Here is a 22,011-nt window from a genome sequence, read left to right on the forward strand (position 1 = left end):
ACATGAAAATTATTAATATTTTTTTTTCAAACCCGTATCCGCACCCTAATGGTGCATAGGGCATTGCATTATATGAACATAGTGTTATCTTGATCGTTAACACACGAAGGAGAGGTAATCAGCCCTCCGCTTCAGGTACCAGTCCAGGGTAATATTGAATGAATATAAGAGTGAAAAATCTCTTATATTTATTTGACCCCCTCTGGGAATCGAACCCGAGACCACCAGCACGGTAGCTGAGCGTGCTGACCATTACACTACAGAGGAGGACAAAAGTAAAAATAAAAATAAATTATATCACCTACAAACATAAAGAAATGAGTGTAAGTCCCTCTCCAAGCACAATGGATTAGTCTCTTTATGGGAAAGAATATTATTTTTAAGATTGTAGAGTAGAAATGTCTAGAATAAAAATCCAATAGTCTTGAAAATTACTTAAAAAATTAATTATAAGTCTTTATTCAAATAACTCCTAAGATAATCAAATCAAGTATCATTAAATACAAATTTGAATACATTTAAATATTTATGTATTAATTTTTAAATCAAACACAGTTTTTTTTTAGTCTACTGAATTGTATTTTACTGTAATATTACCAACAATTGTAAATAGCTTTAAAACAATTATTCTCTCACAATTGCCATGTCAATAGATTCTTCCTTTCCCAGAAAATAAATATAAATATACGTGCCTACATACCCCATTAACTATTGTTGTCTCCCGTAAATTATTACTGCACATGCTAAAACTATTACTCAAGTACCTAGAATTATATAGCTTTATAAGGACCGTCAGTCCATTTCATCTTCAAATTCGGTTACAAATGCCATAACTATGTGAAACTATCGTCACAATTTTAATTTTTAATGTTTTTTTAACAATAAAACAACTCAGTAGACTCAAAAATCTGTGTATGATTTTACAATCAATACGATAATTAAAATTGAGTTCTACAAATTAAACGCCAAATCCAAAAATGCATCTAAATATTGTGAATTATTATTTTAGGATAAATTTATGCTTGTTTTTATTTTAAAGAATTAAAGAAGTTTAAAAAAAAAAGTGTTTCATTCAAATTCTGTCCTATTGACCTCTGTCGGACCAAGAACGTGTGTGCACGTGTTTTGGTATAAATTTACGAACTTCCACTCACACTGCACAGTTGTCAAAATGGTGTCGTCGCGCGTATTCCTGATATTCACATCATCCATGTAAGATTTTTTAATTTAATTTGATTAATTTAATAATTACATCTTCGTACATCAATTCCAAATTTTATCAACAAATAATTTGAATATATGATGAGGTTACTCTAGGAATATTTTTTCCTTATATATTTTATTTTTAAATTCCATCTTTCTTACCCTTATCTGCATCAAATGATGTAAAGGGTACTATATTACATAGACGAAGCATTATATTAATTATTAAGGCATGACGTTTAGTCCTGCGCTTCAGGTACCAGTCTAGGGTGGAATCTAATAATTTTTAATCAGAACGAAGGTCATGCTCCGTCTGAGAGAAGCAAATGTAAGAATTTTTTATTATTATTACTGTAGCATTAAAATGTTTAATCGCAATATAATATGAGGGCTGTTCAATTAATACGTAGAAAGACGTTATAAAACAGACTATACTTTATTTAGAACTTTCATGTCTGTGTTCTCATAAATATATAAGTTTATCCAATAAATATATACGCCATATATTGAAAATCGAACGCAAATATAAATGATTTTTTCAGTTCTTTTCAAAATATCTTAAACAAAAGTGGTAATGACTCTCTCATTTTTAGGGACTTCAATTTAGATATTTTAAAATCTACAGATGCTACGCAAAAATATACTGACCTGTTAATCTCATATAACTTTAAAATCTGCTATAAAACTTTACCCACACGAGTCACAGCCACTAGTAGTTCTCTTATCGACCTTGTTATAACTAATGGAGATAATATTTGTGTAATATCAAACATAGATGACCCTTTAAGTGATCACAATGTTCTAGTACTTGACTATCTCAACAACTTGAAAGATATTTCAAACAATGGACAAGAATATTTTATTAATTGTTTCGGCATTAACTTTGTGGTAAGACATGTTACAATGATTGAAGAAAACACTTGTATTAATCACTCATTTCACTCTCATAAATTAAAATTGTTACACCTTGTTCCATATAAAGGCCAAATTATGAATAATTTTGAAAATTTAGACATTCAAAAAAACCTGAATTCTAATAATAATTTATTAAATAATATAATGTTTCAAAATTCTTCACCTTTGTTTTCCATTTTTCCTTTGTTTTCAAACTCCGCCCCTTGACTAACCCCTCCCCCTAACTTTCCCCTCTCCTTATTTATAGAACAATTTTATATATTATATTTTTGTTACTATACAGACCTGAATGATGGAAGTTTAACTTCTGATACATGTAGTCTTTAATAAAACTTAAGTGGTAAAAAACAAGTGTTTTCTTCAATCATTGTAATAGACAGCAACACAAAGCGTCGAATAAATTTTAATTTAATTTTCCTAGCCTTAAGACATACCTTTAAACTATTTTTTTATGGATAATAATGATATTAAACTTAGTAAAAACTATGTAATTTTGATAAATACCTTACATTTGCTATTGAATCGTGTAAATTCTGTCCGAGACAACTAGGAAATAATGGGCAAGGCAACACTCCATGGTTTGATGGTAAATTAGAATTATTAATAAAAAACCGTAATCACCTTCATAAACAATGGAAATTAGATCCTGAAAATATTCCTCTCATATGTAAATTTAGTATTTACCTCCCCGACAGTGTTTCCACTTTTGGAAACAGTCATGGAACGCTTTTTTGTGATGTCCTTTAGCTCTTATGTCTCATTTTTTCTTCATCTCGGGAATCATCTCAAATCTTCTTTCTTTCAAAAGTCTTTTGACATTGAAAATAAAAAATTAGCTTATGAAACAACAACACCAAAATGCTCCAGCCCATTCAGGTTATATATATATATATATATATATAAATATATATATATATATATATATATATATATATATATATATATATATATATATATATATATATATATATATATATATATATATATATATATATATATATATATATATATATATATATATATATATATATATATATATATATATATATATATATATATATATATATATATATATATATATATATATATATATATATATATATATATATATATATATATATATATATATATATATATATATATATATATATATATATATATATATATATATATATATATATATATATATATATATATATATATATATATATATATATATATATATATATATATATATATATATATATATATATATATATATATATATATATATATATATATATATATATATATATATATATATATATATATATATATATATATATATATATATATATATATATATATATATATATATATATATATATATATATATATATATATATATATTTATATATATATATATATATATATATATATATATATATATATACGTATACGAAAGAATACACAAATAAGTAGACTCACATAGGCTTAAAGAGTTTAAATAAAAACTTGTGAAGTGCTTAGGTAAAAAATTATAATTTATCGATATATAAATCATTAAGCATACATAAAAATGAGGTTTAATAGGATTTTTTGTACGAATTATCTTTAGAAATCCTTTTATACATGCGTCACAGATTGAAAACGATTTTTTAAAATAGTATCCTAAATCATATGATAACAATTTTTTATGGTTAAAGGAAATGAAACGGGCTACGAACAAAAATAGTATGGCCATAGTTCAAGTACATGAGCACAAATATACTCTTTACTTCAAATAGTTGAGTAAACGTAAAGGGTGTTTTTTTTAGAGGGTGGTTTTAAACTGCCAACATTGTTTCCACATACTGTCGATTTGACAGTTGAAAGTTGATTTGTAGTGAGTACGTTCTGCTATTTTACCATGAATATTTCACCATGACGATGAATGGGCCAAACAATTCGCTCATTCCTTTCATGAACGTCATAAATCAAAAAACTTGATTTTTCAGGAGAACGTTTTTAAAGTTTAAGAATATAATACAATGTATTAAAAATAAATATCAAGCCACTGATTGAACTTTTTACTTTGCAACACATCTTTTTAAGTAAAACCTGAAGGTTTTTACTCCATTTGAAAAATATCAAGTATATTTAAAAAATGATTAAACAATACCCTTTCTTCAAAATGCAAAAACAACACTTTCTGCCCTGTATCGGGTAAATATTAAGTTAAAAATATGCCTCTTTTGCTGGCATATAGTACATTTTCTGGGCATTCCAAAAACATGCACAACTGAAAATTGACGATTTTTGATTTATGACGTTCTTGAAAGGAGTGAGCGAATTGTCAACTTGATCCTATTTTCAACGCAAAATTTTGTTCGCCGATGAGGCACACTTCTGGTTAAATGGCTATGTTAATAAGCAGAATTTCCGAATTTAGAGAAAAATACCCCAAAAACCTTTGTCGAGACGTCCTTACCAAACGCGGTCCGTCCATACATGCTGTGGATGCTCAGCGTCCCTTGCATTTTAGAGTAAAAAGATTTAAACTTCTATCATTAAACATGCAATTTAAATATTTTGATATTTCTACAGCAACCAAATATGGTTGCTGTAAAAACCATGTATGGTTGCTGTAACATAATTATGTTTTTTTCTTTTTACAAAAACAGTGCTGTACAAAATCACACAATAATTATCATTATAAAAGAACCTGCATATATCGTCCCGTCTCAGCGTACGCGCAACGAGCGACACGATACACAGATCGCTGGCGAATCTAAATACACATGCATTCTCAAATACTGTGAAACGCGTAAAAAACACGTAAACAAGCAATACTGGATGCAATTTGTAAACAGCGTGCACAATGTCAGAACCTAAGTTCTTTCCGCGTATGCGCACTGAGACTCGCAAGCCAATATCCTTATCAACTTTATACGGTATTAATGACCTGACGTACAAAAAACCTCTTCAATACTAATGTGTTTAATGAACAGAATCACATACTCTATTGGATTGTTCTTAGTGCGTGCGTTGCTTTGATAGTTTACTTTTGAGCTTGAAGACTGAAGTAAAACTGTTGTTGAATATTATTAACCTAAGGTTTACTTAATAATTAAAATAAATAAAAATTAATTGATAATATTTTGGATCTGTGATTATTGAGTTTTGGATTTATGGAGATGGCGTCTAGATGTGCATATTTGATATCTAGTACGAAGTAGGTACGAGTATAAGCATTTCATGTCCAGCATCCCTTCTACAAAAAGTCACCGACCGCCACTGGTCCTTACATCCTTTAGAAGTCACTGTTTGGTGTGCTCTATGGGCAGGTGGAATCATTGGCCCATATTTATTTAAAGACGATTCTGACCAGAAAGTTACGGTCAATTGAGAGCGCTACAGAGCCATGATTACTGACTTCTTCGTGCCTCCATTGAATGGCAGTGATGTGACAGAGCTGTGGTTTCAACAAGATGGTGCAACATGCCACGCGGCGGGGTGTGTAAAGTCTAGTCTATGCTGATAAAACATAGACAATGGACTATTTGGAAGTCAACATTCGCCGTGTTTTTGGCGAAATTGGCCCCAGTTGTCGAAAATCGGACTTCACGATTGCGCTTCATTCGAGCTAAAATCATTTATAACAATAATGGCATAAAATTATCTATTAAATAAAGTCAATATCATATACATTTTTTTAATGTTTTTTTTTCATTTATAATTTGTATACCTTAAAAAAAAAACATCCTTTATTACCTAAATGAGTACGTCGAACCAATCTTATACTTCAGGAATCTCAAGTCATTATTAATTGTGTAAATCTAAGACGTAGTCGTGTAGTCATATTCCTACAATCTGAATTGTTGTATTAATAAATTGAAACGATAAAACAAGTTTATGCTGACATCTGGACATTATTACGAATTTCTCAAAATTTTAGATTTGATTTGTGATCTTTTGTCAATCCATCTCAATAAAATCGAAGAAAAATATAGAAGTCCGGGTATTTATAGGTATTACGACCTGTTGTGGGCATATTTGAGTGATCACTTTATACACCTGCAACACTCCCCATTGTACCCATGATCGACAACCACCCTACTTAAAACTCTTCTTAAAAATCTTGCATATCCTTATATTTTTGGATATATATATATATAATAATTAAAGAAAACACTTCGTTTTTTACCACTTGAGTTTAATTATAGACTACATGTTTCAGAAGCTAAACTTCCATCATTCAGGTCTGTATAATAAGTTATTATACAGACCTGAATGATGGAAGTTTAGCTTCTGAAACATGTAGTCTATAATTAAACTCAAGTGGTAAAAAACGAAGTGTTTTCTTTAATTATTGTAACATGTCTTACCACAAAGTTAATGCCGAAACAATAAATAAAATATATATATATATATATAAATATATATATATATATATATATATATATATATATATATATATATATATATATATATATATATATATATATATATATATATATATATATATATATATATATATATATATATATATATATATACATATATATATATATATATATATATATATATATATATATATATTATTTATATATATATATATATATATATATATATATATATATATATATATATATATATATATATATATATATATATATATAAATAATCTACAACAATACTACAAAAAATTTATAAAATAATATTTTTAAATACGACATACTGACAAAAAAAAGTTGTATCACACACAATCTTTTTTACTGCTCCAACTGGCTTCTTCGCATTTTTAAAAGTCATTGTTTTGTACGGATTTTAATTTTTTTTCAGCTAAGGGTCATATTTCTTATGAGATCATATAATTTTATTTTTATAAATTTATTTACAGCATTTATTTGTATTTATTTTGTTTCTTTTTCAGCCAGCAGTATGGAATCGTTTGGAACAAAAATGTGTAAAGTCCTGAATAGAAAAGGTGATGTAATATGTAATATTTACATATGTATTATAATCACTTTCGTTTTGCTCGGGAAAAACGCATACGGTAAGTTTTTTGATTAAAAAAAATCGAGGTGGCACAAAATTATATGATGTTATAATATTTTCTAATGGCATCGTACGTTAATCATATTTCATATCTGTAAACTAGATAGCTGTAGTATACAAATATATTGATAAAACGGGCTCAAACCGCTCACTCCTTTCAACAATGTCATACATAAAAAAAAATCTGGATTAAAATTATCGCTCCTTTGAAATTTCAAAATAACCTTAAAATAAAAATTATCAGATTTAAATTAAAATGAACAGAGTGAGAACGTGCACTAAAATCAGTTTTAGCAAATAAAAAATAGTTTTATTTTATACATATACAAAAACTGATTTTTTAAATTTTCTTTTACATTGTCATGTCTAATTTTTTATGTGTCAATATTTATCTGAATGTACACATAATTTTATGAATATCTTTAATACTTAATGCATTTACGTTGTAGATATTCATTTTTACTTTTTTTGTTGATTTTTTATTAAATGTTAGTATGACCACTCACCTATATTTTTATCTACCGGTATCGAGACGTTTCATCTCTTCATCAGGACAATCACTACCATAGTACTATTCACACAATATGTTAATCACATGCTATTTTGATGAACTCGAGGACCAACATGCACTTAGGATTGCAGAACAACAAGCACTAAGGGCCGAGGTCTGAAATGCAATATTATAGTGACGTGTAGTATTGTTTGCATGCAGTTGTAGTGATTGTCCTGACGAAGAGACGGGTACATCTCAAAACCGGTAGACAAAAACCTCGATGAGTATACTAACTTTATTAACAATTATAAATAAATAAAGCAAATAGTTTTTAAATTTTTAAAATTCCCTATGTACCCACGCGCATTTCCTTTTTTACGACTCTTCAGTCTTATTTCGCTACTTTTGTAAACTTCATGAAAGAAAATAATAATTTTACTAACGAGAATAATTATTTCAGTTTCTTTAAGATATGCCTCTGTATTTTTTTCATAACAAAAATGTTCAAAATAAAGGAACGTTAAACTAATGAAAAAAATGTATTAGTATATTCATTACGTTTGTCCGTCTCCTTAGTGAATTGGTCAGCGCGTTTGGCTACCATGCTGGAGGTCCCGGGTTCGATTCCCATTTGGGTCAAAATAAATACAGGTGAATTTTACTCTCACATTTTTTTAATATCACCCTGGACATCACAATAAGCTTAGGGCTGATCACCTTGCCTTTATGCAATTAACAATCATGATAATACTGCGTTGCTACAATGCAGTCCCTTATCCACTATTGGGTGCAGATAAGAGTTTAAAAAAGTTTGTTCATAATAATATGTAAGATTAAGGAAAACTTTGCGTATGTTTACAGGACAAGAAAAACCTTGTGTGCAGAGAAAGTATACTCATAGTTCCTTCGTGTGTGTCTGTAATGCCAACTACTGTGATGAAATACCCAAAGTTGTTCCACTGCCTCCAGGTTCTTACATACATTATACGTCGAACCAAGTAAGTTTTTTCCATTTTTCCATTTTTCCATTTTTACAAATTAATGATAAAAAAAGCAAATGAAGAAGGCAGTTTTGGGAAGGAGGTAGAGGAAAAAATTAGGAATGAGGTTTGAAGGACAGATGGAAGTCTAATGGTAGATAGTAATGTCTCAGACGTTTCTTAGAAGATATCAGAGAAGGTGCCTTTTTTACAAGGAGAGATAATTCATCCCATAGTCTGGGTCTTGGACAGAGAAGGAATAACTGAAGAATAAATAATGAGCTATGGCGAGGATCGAAAAGTGTTCTTTCATGGGGAAAACGAAATGATAGACCATGATCTGGAAGGTATATAAAGTTTTCAGCAAGATATTTAGCCTCTCTATATGAATTTTTACGGTTCATCGCTGATACTAATGTAATGTACCTACCTTGTGTTTTGTTTCAGAGAAATCAACGTTTTTACAAATCTGAAGGCTTTTTGGAACCTTTCAACCATATACAGTATTTTAGACATCGTCTGAATGACATCATTGAACCACGTAAGTAAGAGCAAATGTATAGGCGAGGTATTGTAATCATATTTCGTAAATTAAAAGCATTGATAACTTTGTGGTATGGTTATAAAACAAAACATAACATAAACATGGTTATATAACACCCTTACTTTACAATAATTTTAATGTGTCCAAATACTTGTTCACTAAATCTGGATTATCTCAAATTACAGGAGCTATGTTCATATTATTTAGGAATTTGAATAGTCTGGTTGTCAATAATGGGTAGAATTGAGGTATGTTACACGTGTGTAAAGTGATCACTTGAACCAGGCTATAACGTTCGTCAGCCCTGTAAATGATCAGACTTCCATATTCTTCTTCATCTTTGTTGAGATATGATAAAATAATATGACTCTCCTTACCGTTCATTGCTTACTTTGTGTATTACAAAAAGTGGTATTACACAAAGTAAGCAATGGATGGTAAGGAGAGTGTTTTATTTTAATTATCCAATTAATTAAAAAACTTTAACTCCCTTGAGGAGTTTTTAATAACATATGTCCGTGAGTCTATGATTAAATCTTAGGTATTCACATTGTCACAATTAAACGACATACTGTCCCATGAGAAGGACATATTGTCCCAACTTATTGAACTTGAATTCCGTTTCAGGATAAATGGCTCAAATACGTGGCTTCAAAACTTAACAATCATCCCTTTTAAGCAAAATCAACTGAATTTCAGGTTTGGCCTCCATAGAAATCAACAGCAATATTATCTTCCAGACCATCAAAGGATTTGGGGGGTCCTTCAGCGATGCTACCGGTATAAACGTATATTCATTGAGTAAAAAAGCACAGGATAATTTTATAAGGTAACTTTTAATGAACTATCAAAATGAGTTAATGAATAAATAAGGCACTAAGTAACGAAAAAGAGTTTTGTACGAGTATGGGGGCTTGTGCACTACACGGAATTTTACCGTTCGGCAGTCCGGTTTTGAAAAATAATAGTGACCACGACAGTTAAGCGTGATTGAATTTACGCGCTATTTACGATATCTTACTAGCTTTATATTGCCCTGAAAAATCCCAAAGCGGTATTACACTTGGAAGTATAATATATTGACTTGTTAAAAATGACTAACTGCATTGATGATTATTTTTTTGCCAAGCAAAAGTGACTTAAATGGCCTTCCTGAACATTTTACATGGTGGCCAAACGCCCTAACTACAACATTACGGACAACTGAAATCTCCTGAATTCTGTCTTTCAGATCCCATTTCAGTGACGAAGGGTTGGAGTACAATATGGGAAGGGTTCCTATTGGTGGGACTGATTTTTCCACACACATTTATGCCTATGCTGAGCTACCAGTGGATGATGTAACCTTTTCAAATTTTTCACTTACTCGCGAAGATTTCGATTACAAAGTGAGTTTTGAAGGTTTTAAGATATCGCCCACTCCTTTCAAGAACGTCATAAATCAAAATACTTGATTTTTCAGGAGATCGTTTTTAAAGTTTAAAAAAATAATAAAACATATTAAAAATAAATACTAAGTCACTTAGTATTTTTTTTACTATGCAACAGATCGTTTTAGTTAAAACCTGAAGGTTTTTTCTCAATTTGAAAAATATTTAGTGTATTTAAAAAAATATTTAAACATTACCTTTTGATTTATGACGTTCTTGCTCAAAATTTCAGTAATTGTGCTTGAAGTATGTCAAAATATGTCATTATTATCACTAAAACAAATAGAATTTGGAAGTCTGAAATTGAAGTATCTTGAGATAATTTCATACCAAATAAGCAGTTATACCTAAAAATAATCATGGAGTTCAAATAAAAAATATGGGTTTGGGATTTTTTTGGTTTTAAGGATAAAACACAGATAGAGGCAATACAATTTTATTTTCTCAAAAATTTCCAAAAAGTTAATGGTAACAATTACAATGCTCGTAGATACATAATACAACATCCAACAGATAATAATATAGAAGTTTAAACAAATATAAGCTACTATATAAAACAGTTTTTTGATAACACTAAAGGCACAGTTGCTTTTTTAATTTAAAAAGTTTTATAAACCTTTCATATTCAATTTTTTTCAATAAGTTGCATAAGGTCATTCTTTTTAGCGTCAGAAATCTTAGGCTTTTGGACGAAGGCAGGCTTTAGCGGTATATTTTTACATGGCTTAGGTTTTCTTATAATGATGGCCTCCATAAATTCTGTTTCCCCATAAGATTCCCCATTATAAAATAACAAACTAGGGGAATCTCTTTAAATTCGCATCACTTTAATCTGTTTAAATTGAACAGGTTCATTTGGCTTATTTTTGAAGACACGGAGATGATCGAAGTCAGAGGCCAAAAGTTTTAAATCAAAGAAGTCTTCAAATGAAAGTTCATTTATAGAAAATGGTGTTGTTCTTTTTGCTGTTCTAATTAATGAAATAAGACCTTCTGGCGTATAAATTGGCCCACTTTTGAGTGCTTGTTTTATTTTTCTTTCAATTAAAGAGTGAACGGAATTCCCTTCGTTCTGGGTATGGCTCTTTATCAAAAATTTATGTGTGATTGAATCGATAATTTATTTGCGGGCAGCAAAAATGTATGCAACTAACATAAATTGGTTCTTCTGCTGTCCACTGCAATTATCAGAATAGAAAATAACATCTTTAGATGTTTTTCTTTGATCGTTTTCTGCTTTTTGTTGCCGGCTGAAGAATATCATCATTGACACCACTGAAATCGAGTTTGCTTTTAACTCGGTAAATCGGTTTTCCTGAAACAATCACAAAATATAATAAAGACATTAACGAACTTCATTGACTGCATATTTAGTATACGTACAATTTTTTTTACCTTTACTGTCGGATGTATTTCTACATAAAGCATCTTTTTGCATTGTTTTACATCTTTTATTACTAATTTTATCAACATTTTTCCCTCGAAAAGTCATAATGATGAATGTAGAATGGACAAACGTAAATTACCTATTTAAGAAGTGCAGAAAGACGCATGCTGCAATTTGTAGCAACTTGCAAATAGTAGATTGTTTTACTGGCAATAATGACACATTCCTAAATAAACTGCACATTTTTCTTAAAGTGGACGAATTTTTCTTTGGAAAAGTGTCATAAAACAAATTAGTTCAAATCCGCTTTGTAAAAGGACGAAAGTTTTATTGACAATAGTGTCATAAGTTAAAATAGCACAGTCGATGTCACGCTTTTACTGTGCAAGAACGTCATAAATCAATATAAACCAGACAGGACGCTATTTGTTTTCATTGCAATACTGACACAAAACAAAATAATACATTCTTGATACAAAACTATTAATTAAAAATGGCCTTACCTTTTGCGCAACACTGTTTTATGCCGAAATAATACACTTTTGCACTAATCGACAAGAACGTTCCTGCTCGATGGGTTAGTCACAACTAACTTATGACGGTCTTGAAAAGAAAAATAAATAATTTCTTCAAAATGCAAAAACAACACTTTCTGCCCTGTAGCGGGTAAATATTAAGTTAAAAATATGCCGCCTTTGCTAGGATATAGTATATTTTCTAGGCATTCCGAAATCATGAATAACTCAAAGTTGACGAATTTTGATTTATGACGTTCTTGAAAGGAGTGAGCGATATGTAAGAAATTAAGATGTGATTTTCATTATATATATATATGTATATATATATATATATATATATATATATATATATATATATATATATATATATATATATATATATGTGTGTATATATATATATATATATATATATATATATATATATATATATATATATATATATATATATATATATATATATATATATATATTTATATATATATATATATATATAAATATATATATATATAAATATATATATATATATATATATATATATATATATATATATATATATATATATATATATATATATATATATATATATATATATTTAAATTACAGGCTGGTTGAGTGATCACTTAATTGATATAAAATATTGAATTCATTCATTCTATTGTATTTTAGTGTATTGTATCTTATCTATTTTGGGATCAACCTCGTTCTTTTTTTTTACTATAAACGTTTAAAAAATACATATATTTGTTACCTTAGAAAAATTTTCCTTGCCTTTTATGTACAAGGATTTATAGCATATTCAGATTATAAATTATATATATGATCAAAATATGCTTTAAATCCTTGATTATAAATACGTAAATATACATGATTGTGAACGTGCATAGTTAATAATAAATTAATAAGGTTGATCTCGAAAAATAATACAACAAAATATTATCTAATATCAATCAGATTTGTCACATAGCTCCTTTTTGTCCTATTCGCCTTGCCATATTTTCTAAATAAAACACCACTTAATCTGATAGATCTTTATGTCCTGTTGCCTTATATATATTTTTCAACTGCATAACTTCTTTTGCACATTCTGTTTCCAATTTAAATTTTCTCTTTCAAAAATTTGACATACCCACACCAAATACCAACATATCCGCTATCATTTTTAAGAAATATAAATTTAATATTGGTTGGAATATATTGCTTTTCAGCAATAAGTTCGCCAATGTACTTATTTATTTTCTGTACATGAAGTTTATATAAATAAAAAAATATTCCATATATCCTTGTATATAAATAAAAGGCAATAATTTTCTTAGGCAACTAAGAAAATTATTGCCTTGTTGATGAAAACAACTAAGTCTTGCATCCCTTGTGTCACTGCGAGCATAATAGATCTATCGTGACCTCTGTGTTATAGCTCACTCTCAAGACCTACGTCATATAGCTCACGACCTGTCTTGGTGTAAGGAGCTTCACCTTCTCGGAGTCTAGTAGTGGTCCTCAAAGGACGTGACTTTGGTTGCGAGCGAGTGCGTCACAGTTAAAAAGAATGTGGACGGATGTTTCGCTATGCTCCATACAAAATCTGTAGACTGGAGAATCATACAGTATTTTTTAGAATAAAATAACAACAATGTAATTTTTTCCACATGAATTGTATTTGACCAGCAACCGGGTTTCGTCGTAACCGACATCATCAGACTGGTGTGAGGCTAGACAAAACTCTATATTATATCCACAACAAGGCAGGAGTTAAAAGCCATGATTTTATATAATTTTTCTGACAAAATGAATTAAACTTTGAATGAGTTTAAGTAATGATAATAATTATATTTACATTTAAGTTATGATAAAGGTTTAGGGCATGATTTAGTATAATTTTATGTAAGAAATGGATTTTGTATGTGAATTTAAATAGTACAAAACTTAACGTTATATTTTTGACATGTGTTTCAGTCTTCTTCGGTGTCCTGTCAAGGTCCTGGTTAGGATCCTAATAATTTGTGTTATTAATTAATACTGAGAAGTTTTAGAAATAAAAAGCAATTTATTCCAGATTCCACTAATTAAGGAAGCTCAAAGAACGGCTGCGGAAGAAATACAACTAATCGCTTCTACCTGGTCTCCACCCGGTTGGATGAAAAGTAACGGAAAAATTAGTGGAGCTTTTGTGCTCGAGAAATATTATCAGGCGTATGCAGACTACCACATCAAGTAATTATACAGCATGATCGTTAGATCAGAATAAGAAATTTGCAATTTTAATTCATGTTTTACTTAATATATATCACTGTTTCTAAAAGTCTATTGTTATACGGTTTTTGTTGCATTCCATAAAATTCAGACGTCCTTTCACATACGGTGTTTGAAAATAATGCGAATTGGATCAAAACACGTCGCACAACAGATTTGAAGAACTAGCGGTATTTACTTATTAAAACATGAAAAAAAATATAAAGACCTTACCACAAAGTGACTGCCGAATTTCGTAAATTGATTCGGCAGTCACATTGTAGTAGAATCTATCCATTTTTATTTTAAGTTTTACTATGTTAATACCACTGTTTTTTACAATCTTTTGAGATACGTGTTGTGATGCAATCATTATCATTTTTAAACACCGTATGCGGTGTTTCAAACACAACATTCAATTTTTGAAAATGATGCGGAATGCATCGTAACACGTGTCACATTAAATTTTAAGAAATAGTGATATTTAAATTAGAGATTATAATTTAAAATAAAAATGTCTGGAAGATCGCTTCGAATTTATATACAAACGACGATTGTGCTCAATTTTAAAATCTCATTTTCAGGTTTTTAGAAGAATATGAGAAAAATGATGTGAATTTTTGGGGCATCACAACTGGAAATGAGCCGATGATAGGATATGCCCCTATCAATTCAGTGGCTTGGAAACCTTCCCAGCAGGTACGTCATAACATTTTTGCAACCAGTTGCTAAAATTTCAGCAATTGCCTGCTAAAATTTCAGCAACTGCCTGCTTAAATTAAAGCAAATGCCTACCAATACTAAGGCAACTATGTATATATATATATATATATATATATATATATATATATATATATATATATATATATATATATATATATATATATATAATATATATATATATATATATATATATATATATATATATATATATATATATATATATATATATATATATATATATATATATATATATATATATACACTAAACAGCTGCATTAAACGAACAAATTGCGGGCAAACAAATTGCAGTTATCAAACAAAACGGGCACAAATGTGTATCGTCACTGGCGACAGTCACTTGACGGATACTCGTATAATTTTTCCCACTTAATGGAAAAAAATGAAAGATTTATTATGATTAATTATATATATATATATATATATATATATATATATATATATATATATATATATATATATATATATATATATATATATATATATATATATATATATATATATATATATATATATATATATATATATATATATATATATATATATATATATATATATATATATATATATATATATATATATATATATATATATATATATATATATATATATATATATATATATATATATATATATATATATATATATATATATATATATATATATATATATATATATATATATATATATATATATATATATATAATCATAATAAATCTTTCATTTTTTTCCATTAAGTGGGAAAAATTATACGAGTATCCGTCAAGTGACTGTCGCCAGTGACGATACACATTTGTGCCCGTTTTGTTTGATAACTGCAATTTGTTTGCCCGCAATTTGTTCGTTTAATGCAGCTGTTTAGTGTACAAATTTTAAATATGATAGACGCACGACGCCATTTGCATAATTTATAACATCTTCCCATAGAGTGATAAATTTTGCGCCACCTAGAAGCACCTGTATAATACAAAATTGAATATTTAAATAATATAAAATATTAAAATAAAATAAATGTTATTACATTGGAATATACCAATTTACTAGTGAAAATCTTTGTAGTAGAATAGTTTCCTTATCGTTTCCTCGATTTGTAGGCCAAATGGATTGCTGAAAATTTTGGACCAACGATCAAGAATCATCAAAATTTTTCTCATATTCAAGTTTTGGCAGTAGACGACTCAATTTATATGTTCCCCTGGTACCTAAATGAGGTAAGTCTTCAATATGTACATTAAATTTTTAATTATTAATTTTCTACTTATTTCATTAAGAATACCGATAAAGCAACATTCAAAATATGAAAATACTATATTTAAATTAAAATCTAAATTATTATTATAAATAAAAATTAAATTTAAGTCTAAATCTTAGGGTTTGTAATTTTTTGTTATGTATAAACAATTTATCTCCAATTTAGCTCGATTTATTAAAAAAAAAACTATTTGTTTAAGATGGCGAAAAACAAAAACGTAATGCAGTACATTGATGGCATCTCCGTACATTGGTATGCAGATCCTTACATTGATCTACCCACTGCTATGAGTGAGGTTCATAATAACTTTCCCGATAAATATATTCTCCAAACCGAGTCATCTATACGTAAGCATTATTTTTTTCTTCATATTTATCTCCTTTGATACTCAAATAACGCCGGTCGACACGATTTTTTGGTCTGGCTTCTGCAATGAAATTTTAGTTTCTACTATGTTACAAATAAAGGGCCTCCGTAGTATAGTATAATGGTCAGTACGCTCGGCTATAGCTCTGGGAGTTCCCGGATTCAATTTCCAGGGGGAAGGGGTGAAATAAATGTTTGAACTTATTATCATTTCATGGGTATCGCGGTGCTCTGTGGATCTCTAGAGTTGAAGCTAGCTAGTTTATGATTAAGTGGATGGGCCGAACAAGAGGGAATTACAGTTTCTGTAATCCCCTATAGTATGTCCCACTGATAAGAAATAAAAATATTAAAAATTGAATGAATAAATAAAAATAACAAACATCTCCTACCCTCTCTTCAACCTTCAACGTCCCAAGGACCCAACCCTAAAATTTAGAATAAGCTTAACATACGGTGTTTAAAAATGATGCGGAATGCATCGAAACACGTGTCATAGTAGATTTTGAGAAATAGTGGTGTTTACTTAGTAAAAATTTAATTAAACAAATTTTAAACTTACTTACCGACGTTAAAAGACAAAAGCACACTTTAAAAACTAAAAATTTTTTTTTTTTAATTTTTTCATGTCTAATGTACTTTTATGTTTCCAGTTTCATTCCGAAAAACTGCTCTGGGGTCCTGGAAGAATGCAGAAGAGTATATGATGAGAATCATCGAGGTAGAAATTTATATAAATAACAACTAACGAACCATCGCACCGCTTTTCCGTAGGGGTAGGCAGAGAAAAAAGAACTCCCACACCACTCACAATATGGTTAAATAAACAAAAAGATCTTAAAATCAAAAATGTAGTTCACTCCAATAAAGAGACTAAGCTCTTGTGCTTGGAGAGGGACATAAACTTATTGTTGGTTGTTTTTGTGAGATCAAGGGATCTTGCATCCTTTATGTCACTGCGACCATATAAGGTCTATTGTGACCTCCCTCTGTATCATAACTCACTCTCAAGACCTACATGAATGTATAAATAATTTTATGTTTGTTAATAATATAGTTAATTTTTATTTTAATTATTTTTGTGTGAGTGTGTCTGTTTTTTTTTATTTCATAGATTAACTTATATAAAATTCATCTTTAAGCATTTTAATATCTTTATTTTTTTGTATTTGTAGGAAGGTTATTTAAATACTTGGTTGCCAAATATTTTAAGTTCTGTTGTAATCGTTTGGTATTGCATTTAGGTATTGTTCAGTATTTTTAAAATATTTTTTTTTATTGGGTCAAGAGATCTAGCATCCCTAATGTCACTACAACCATATTAGGTGTATTGTGACCTCCCTCTGTGTCATAGCTCACTCTCAAGACCATGTGAGGCATGTGGCTCACGACCTTTCTTGGTGATAGGAGCTTCACCTTCTCGGAGTCTAGTAGTGGTCCTCCAAGGCTGTGACTTCGTTTGCGAACGAGTGCTGTTGTCATGTTTGTATCTCAAAGATGAAATTTTCTTAAGATGTAGTTATTTTTCACCCTTAACCTTTCCCTTCCGGTGCTAAAAAATTAGCGATTTTAAATTGGAAAAATACGAACATTAATAGCTAATCACCTCAATTAATTGTAAATGAAGTAAAAATTACAATAATTTAGATTTATTTGCTGAAAACATTAAAAAACCATCTGACAACGCTCAAGAAACAAGCATAGGTCCACTCTTGTCGGGAGCTCAAGAGCTACTGACCGCTAGCTAGAGAACATTGAGCTTTGAGCTCCTCACGCTTTTACAGTGCATGTGTGCAAGAGTGAGATGCGAATATATTGTCGCGGTTCGCGCACACTCTTCACGCGCTGTTTTTATATATAATACCTCCGATGTACCCGATAAATTCTGATAATTGTAATATTATTTTTAAAATAATGCGTACATATGGTATGGAGAAATACCGAAAATCTAAGCCTTATATTCATTATATTTATAGAGATATTATGGTTATTAGAAGCAATGTGTACTAGGTACACAACACCAGGAAGGGAAGGTTGGAGAAAAAATAATAGTTGGAACTTTAAAAAAAAAATAGATTCTACTTTCGGGACTAAATTTGTAGATTTTTTTTTGGATTCTGCATTGTTCTGTTTTTCTGAAACAGGTTTGTTTGAATTTCAGGGTCTTCGTCACTATTACGTGGGATGGGTGGATTGGAATATGGCTCTAGATAGAAACAAAAAACCGAATTGGAGACATGCAATAATTTCTAGTCCAGTCGTGGTGATTAGTGAAGACGACGAGTTCTTGAAGCAACCCTCGTTCTATGCCCTCGGCCACTTCAGCAAGTTCATACCGAGAGGATCCAGAAGAGTTCTCTCGGAGACCAAGTCCGGATCTATCGATCACGTGGCTTTCTTGAGACCCGACAATGGAATCACAGTTGTATTTTACAATCCGTAAGTACTTTTAAAAGTATTTTAGTTGTTTTTTTTTGTATCTAAGGAATTGTAAATCGTATTTATTATCAGTAGCTTCTCCAATTCACGCAAGCTTTTGCATGTGGAGGCACTCCACTCCGAACACAGGTATTTTATAACATTTTTTTAAAATAAAAAGACGTTGTTTTTTGATCCAACAACTAGTTTCAGCAACAACCTGTGGCCCTCTTTAGGGTTTAATTTATGACTTATTTAATTAATTTTAGTCATAAATTAAACCCTGAAGAGGGCAACAGGTTATTGCCGAAACTATTTGGTTTTTAATACAAATGTGAGTGGATCAAAAAACAACGTCTTTTTATTTCTCAAAATAATATATCAATGTGATCAACAAAGTGAATGCTTTCAATATTCAAAACAAATTTCATAACTTTTATAACATAAGTAGTTTTTGACTAACTAACTAGATTTCTTATTCAACGTTTTGAGTATGTCCTAATACTTGTTCATAAATCTGGATTATCACAAATAAGAAGTTATTTTTTACATTAATTTAATTAACGTAACTTCTCATTGGAGATACTCCAGATTTGTAAATAAGTATTTAGACACACTCAAAATATTGTAAATAAATCAACTGGTTGAATAATAAGCTTAAATAAAATAATAATAAATGTCTCTAGTGAACTCTATTATAGGAGTTATTTTTCATATTGTTTGTTGACATCTCATCAAAGATGAAGAAGGATATGGAAGTCTGGGCATTTACGGAATTTACGACCGTCATAGGCTGGTTTAAGTGATCACCTTACACACGTGTAACATTCACCAATTCTACCCATTATTGACAACCACATTACTCAAATTCTTGAAAGTTCTATAAATATGAACCAATTTTGAAACATTGTTTTTGAATCACTAGAACTTCAGTAGAGACATCTATTGGTGAGATGAAAGGAAGTTTTTTTAATTAGCAGAAACTCTTTTATTAGTTTGTGAGGTCCGAATCCTGGATTATAATCACACACATGAGAAACGCCAGAAAAAAATATTTTGATTTTTATTATTTTAACTTATAAGTCGACCAGTTGGACATACTCAAAATGCCGTATCAAAATTTCAGTTACAAAATCATTGTTGCCCAGTGTAATTTATATAATTCCTGTTTTAGGAACGATACAGCAATGACTGTTATAATTCAAGATGAAGAAAGAGGAAAAATCACAGTTGACATCTCAGAAAAGTCATTTCACACCGTCATTTACTGGTGATCGAAACGGAAATGTATTTTATATATCACCACTATTTCATAGAATTTTGTATATAAATTCATTCACCGATACCATTTCTAATAATTTACCAAAAAAAGTCAAGCTTTTAACTGTTGTTAAATTTTAAAGACAAAGAAGGTAAATTGAATCATTCCGGTTTTTATAAATTAACCTTTTAACTGCTGTAATGTTTTCTCTAAAGTATGTTAAAATTTAATATATATTTGAAGCACTTACTTTATAATTTTCCATTTTATAATTAAAATGTAACTTTGTTTTAAAATCACTTTAAATATTTTATTATAACCTAATTATAATCCCGCGTTCGATTCCCAAGGGGGGTAAAATAAATATAAGTGATTTATCACTGTCATATTTATTCAATATTACCCTGGACTGGTACCTGAAGCGCAGGGCTGATCACCTTTCCTCCATGTGTAAACGATGAAGATAACACCGCGTTTATATGACGCAGTGCCCTATCCACCATTGGGGTGCGGATAATGGTTTTATTTTTTTATATATATTTAATTATAATAAAATATTTGAAGTGATTTTAAAACAAAGTCACATTTTAATTATAGTATGTTAAAATTATTGATAACTTGTTTGCAGTAACAGTTCATTTTAAATTATGTACATTGAAAGGGATAAAAAAGTTTTTTTACAAAATAAATATGCATTTTTTTTTTTGTCGGTATTTTGACGCCGAAAAACATCGGTACATCGATGATCAAAAAAATTAAAGATTTATTTGTCTTTGTCGAGATTGAATTAATAACATTTGATAACATGTTTTCTTGAATGTTTTCGCAGATACTTTGTGGCACATTTTATAAACTTTATAAAATTAAACAACTTTGTTTTAACCACTTTTTTATTATAAGTACACTTTAACCAACCGGTTTCTACAAGAACCCTTTCATCATCAGTGATTATTTAATTCTAAAACATTAAAATACTCATAGCTAATTACAATCCATTTCCAAAAACTTCCACATACTCCGTACATCATTTGAAAATATGATTTCAAAAATATGATTTAAAAATATGATTTAAAAACTCCTAAATGTTAATTTTATTGTGCATTATTAATGTGTACTAACAATTAAAAAAGGGGTTAAAATAAAGTTGTTTAATTTTATAAAGTTTATAAATTATATGACTTATTTACATGCTAATCGAAAAAAACGCAAAAATGTATTTTTAATAATAAAAATAAATAATTTCACCTACAAACAT

At 29.1% G+C, this 22,011-nt stretch overlaps 2 protein-coding genes across 4 annotated transcripts in view; both read left to right on the top strand.

Moving 5' to 3' along the window:
- The first annotated feature begins 1,159 nt into the window (after nucleotides 1-1,159).
- LOC148300426 (lysosomal acid glucosylceramidase-like) lies at nucleotides 1,160-21,415 on the top strand. 3 transcript variants are annotated; one of them, XM_088274820.1, is made up of 13 exons: nucleotides 1,160-1,212; nucleotides 7,013-7,135; nucleotides 8,492-8,628; nucleotides 9,058-9,151; nucleotides 9,854-9,983; nucleotides 10,386-10,542; nucleotides 14,543-14,700; nucleotides 15,303-15,417; nucleotides 16,554-16,670; nucleotides 16,911-17,058; nucleotides 17,731-17,798; nucleotides 19,239-19,516; nucleotides 20,670-21,415. In XM_088274820.1, exons 2-13 carry the CDS (start codon nucleotides 7,021-7,023, stop codon nucleotides 20,767-20,769), a joined length of 1,617 nt encoding a protein of 538 aa, XP_088130946.1. In that variant the 5' UTR covers nucleotides 1,160-1,212; nucleotides 7,013-7,020; the 3' UTR covers nucleotides 20,770-21,415. The 3 variants fall into 3 exon arrangements, with proteins under 3 accessions (XP_088130946.1, XP_088130947.1, XP_088130945.1); XM_088274821.1 differs by having other exon boundaries at nucleotides 1,170-1,212; nucleotides 20,681-20,710; XM_088274819.1 differs by lacking the exon at nucleotides 1,160-1,212 and adding an exon at nucleotides 5,037-5,315.
- LOC148300427 (uncharacterized) overlaps nucleotides 1,175-22,011 on the top strand; it is a 29,933-nt gene continuing 9,096 nt past the window's right edge. Inside the window, exon 1 of the mRNA XM_088274823.1 lies at nucleotides 1,175-1,196. The gene's annotated coding sequence lies outside the window, so the exon portion shown is untranslated. The remainder of the gene's footprint in view (nucleotides 1,197-22,011) is intronic.

The sequence above is a fragment of the Brachycentrus maculatus genome, unplaced genomic scaffold (assembly GCF_059751285.1).
Source record: "Brachycentrus maculatus isolate JH-2025_06_01 unplaced genomic scaffold, ASM5975128v1 h1tg000717l, whole genome shotgun sequence".
Lineage (NCBI taxonomy): Eukaryota > Metazoa > Arthropoda > Insecta > Trichoptera > Brachycentridae > Brachycentrus > Brachycentrus maculatus.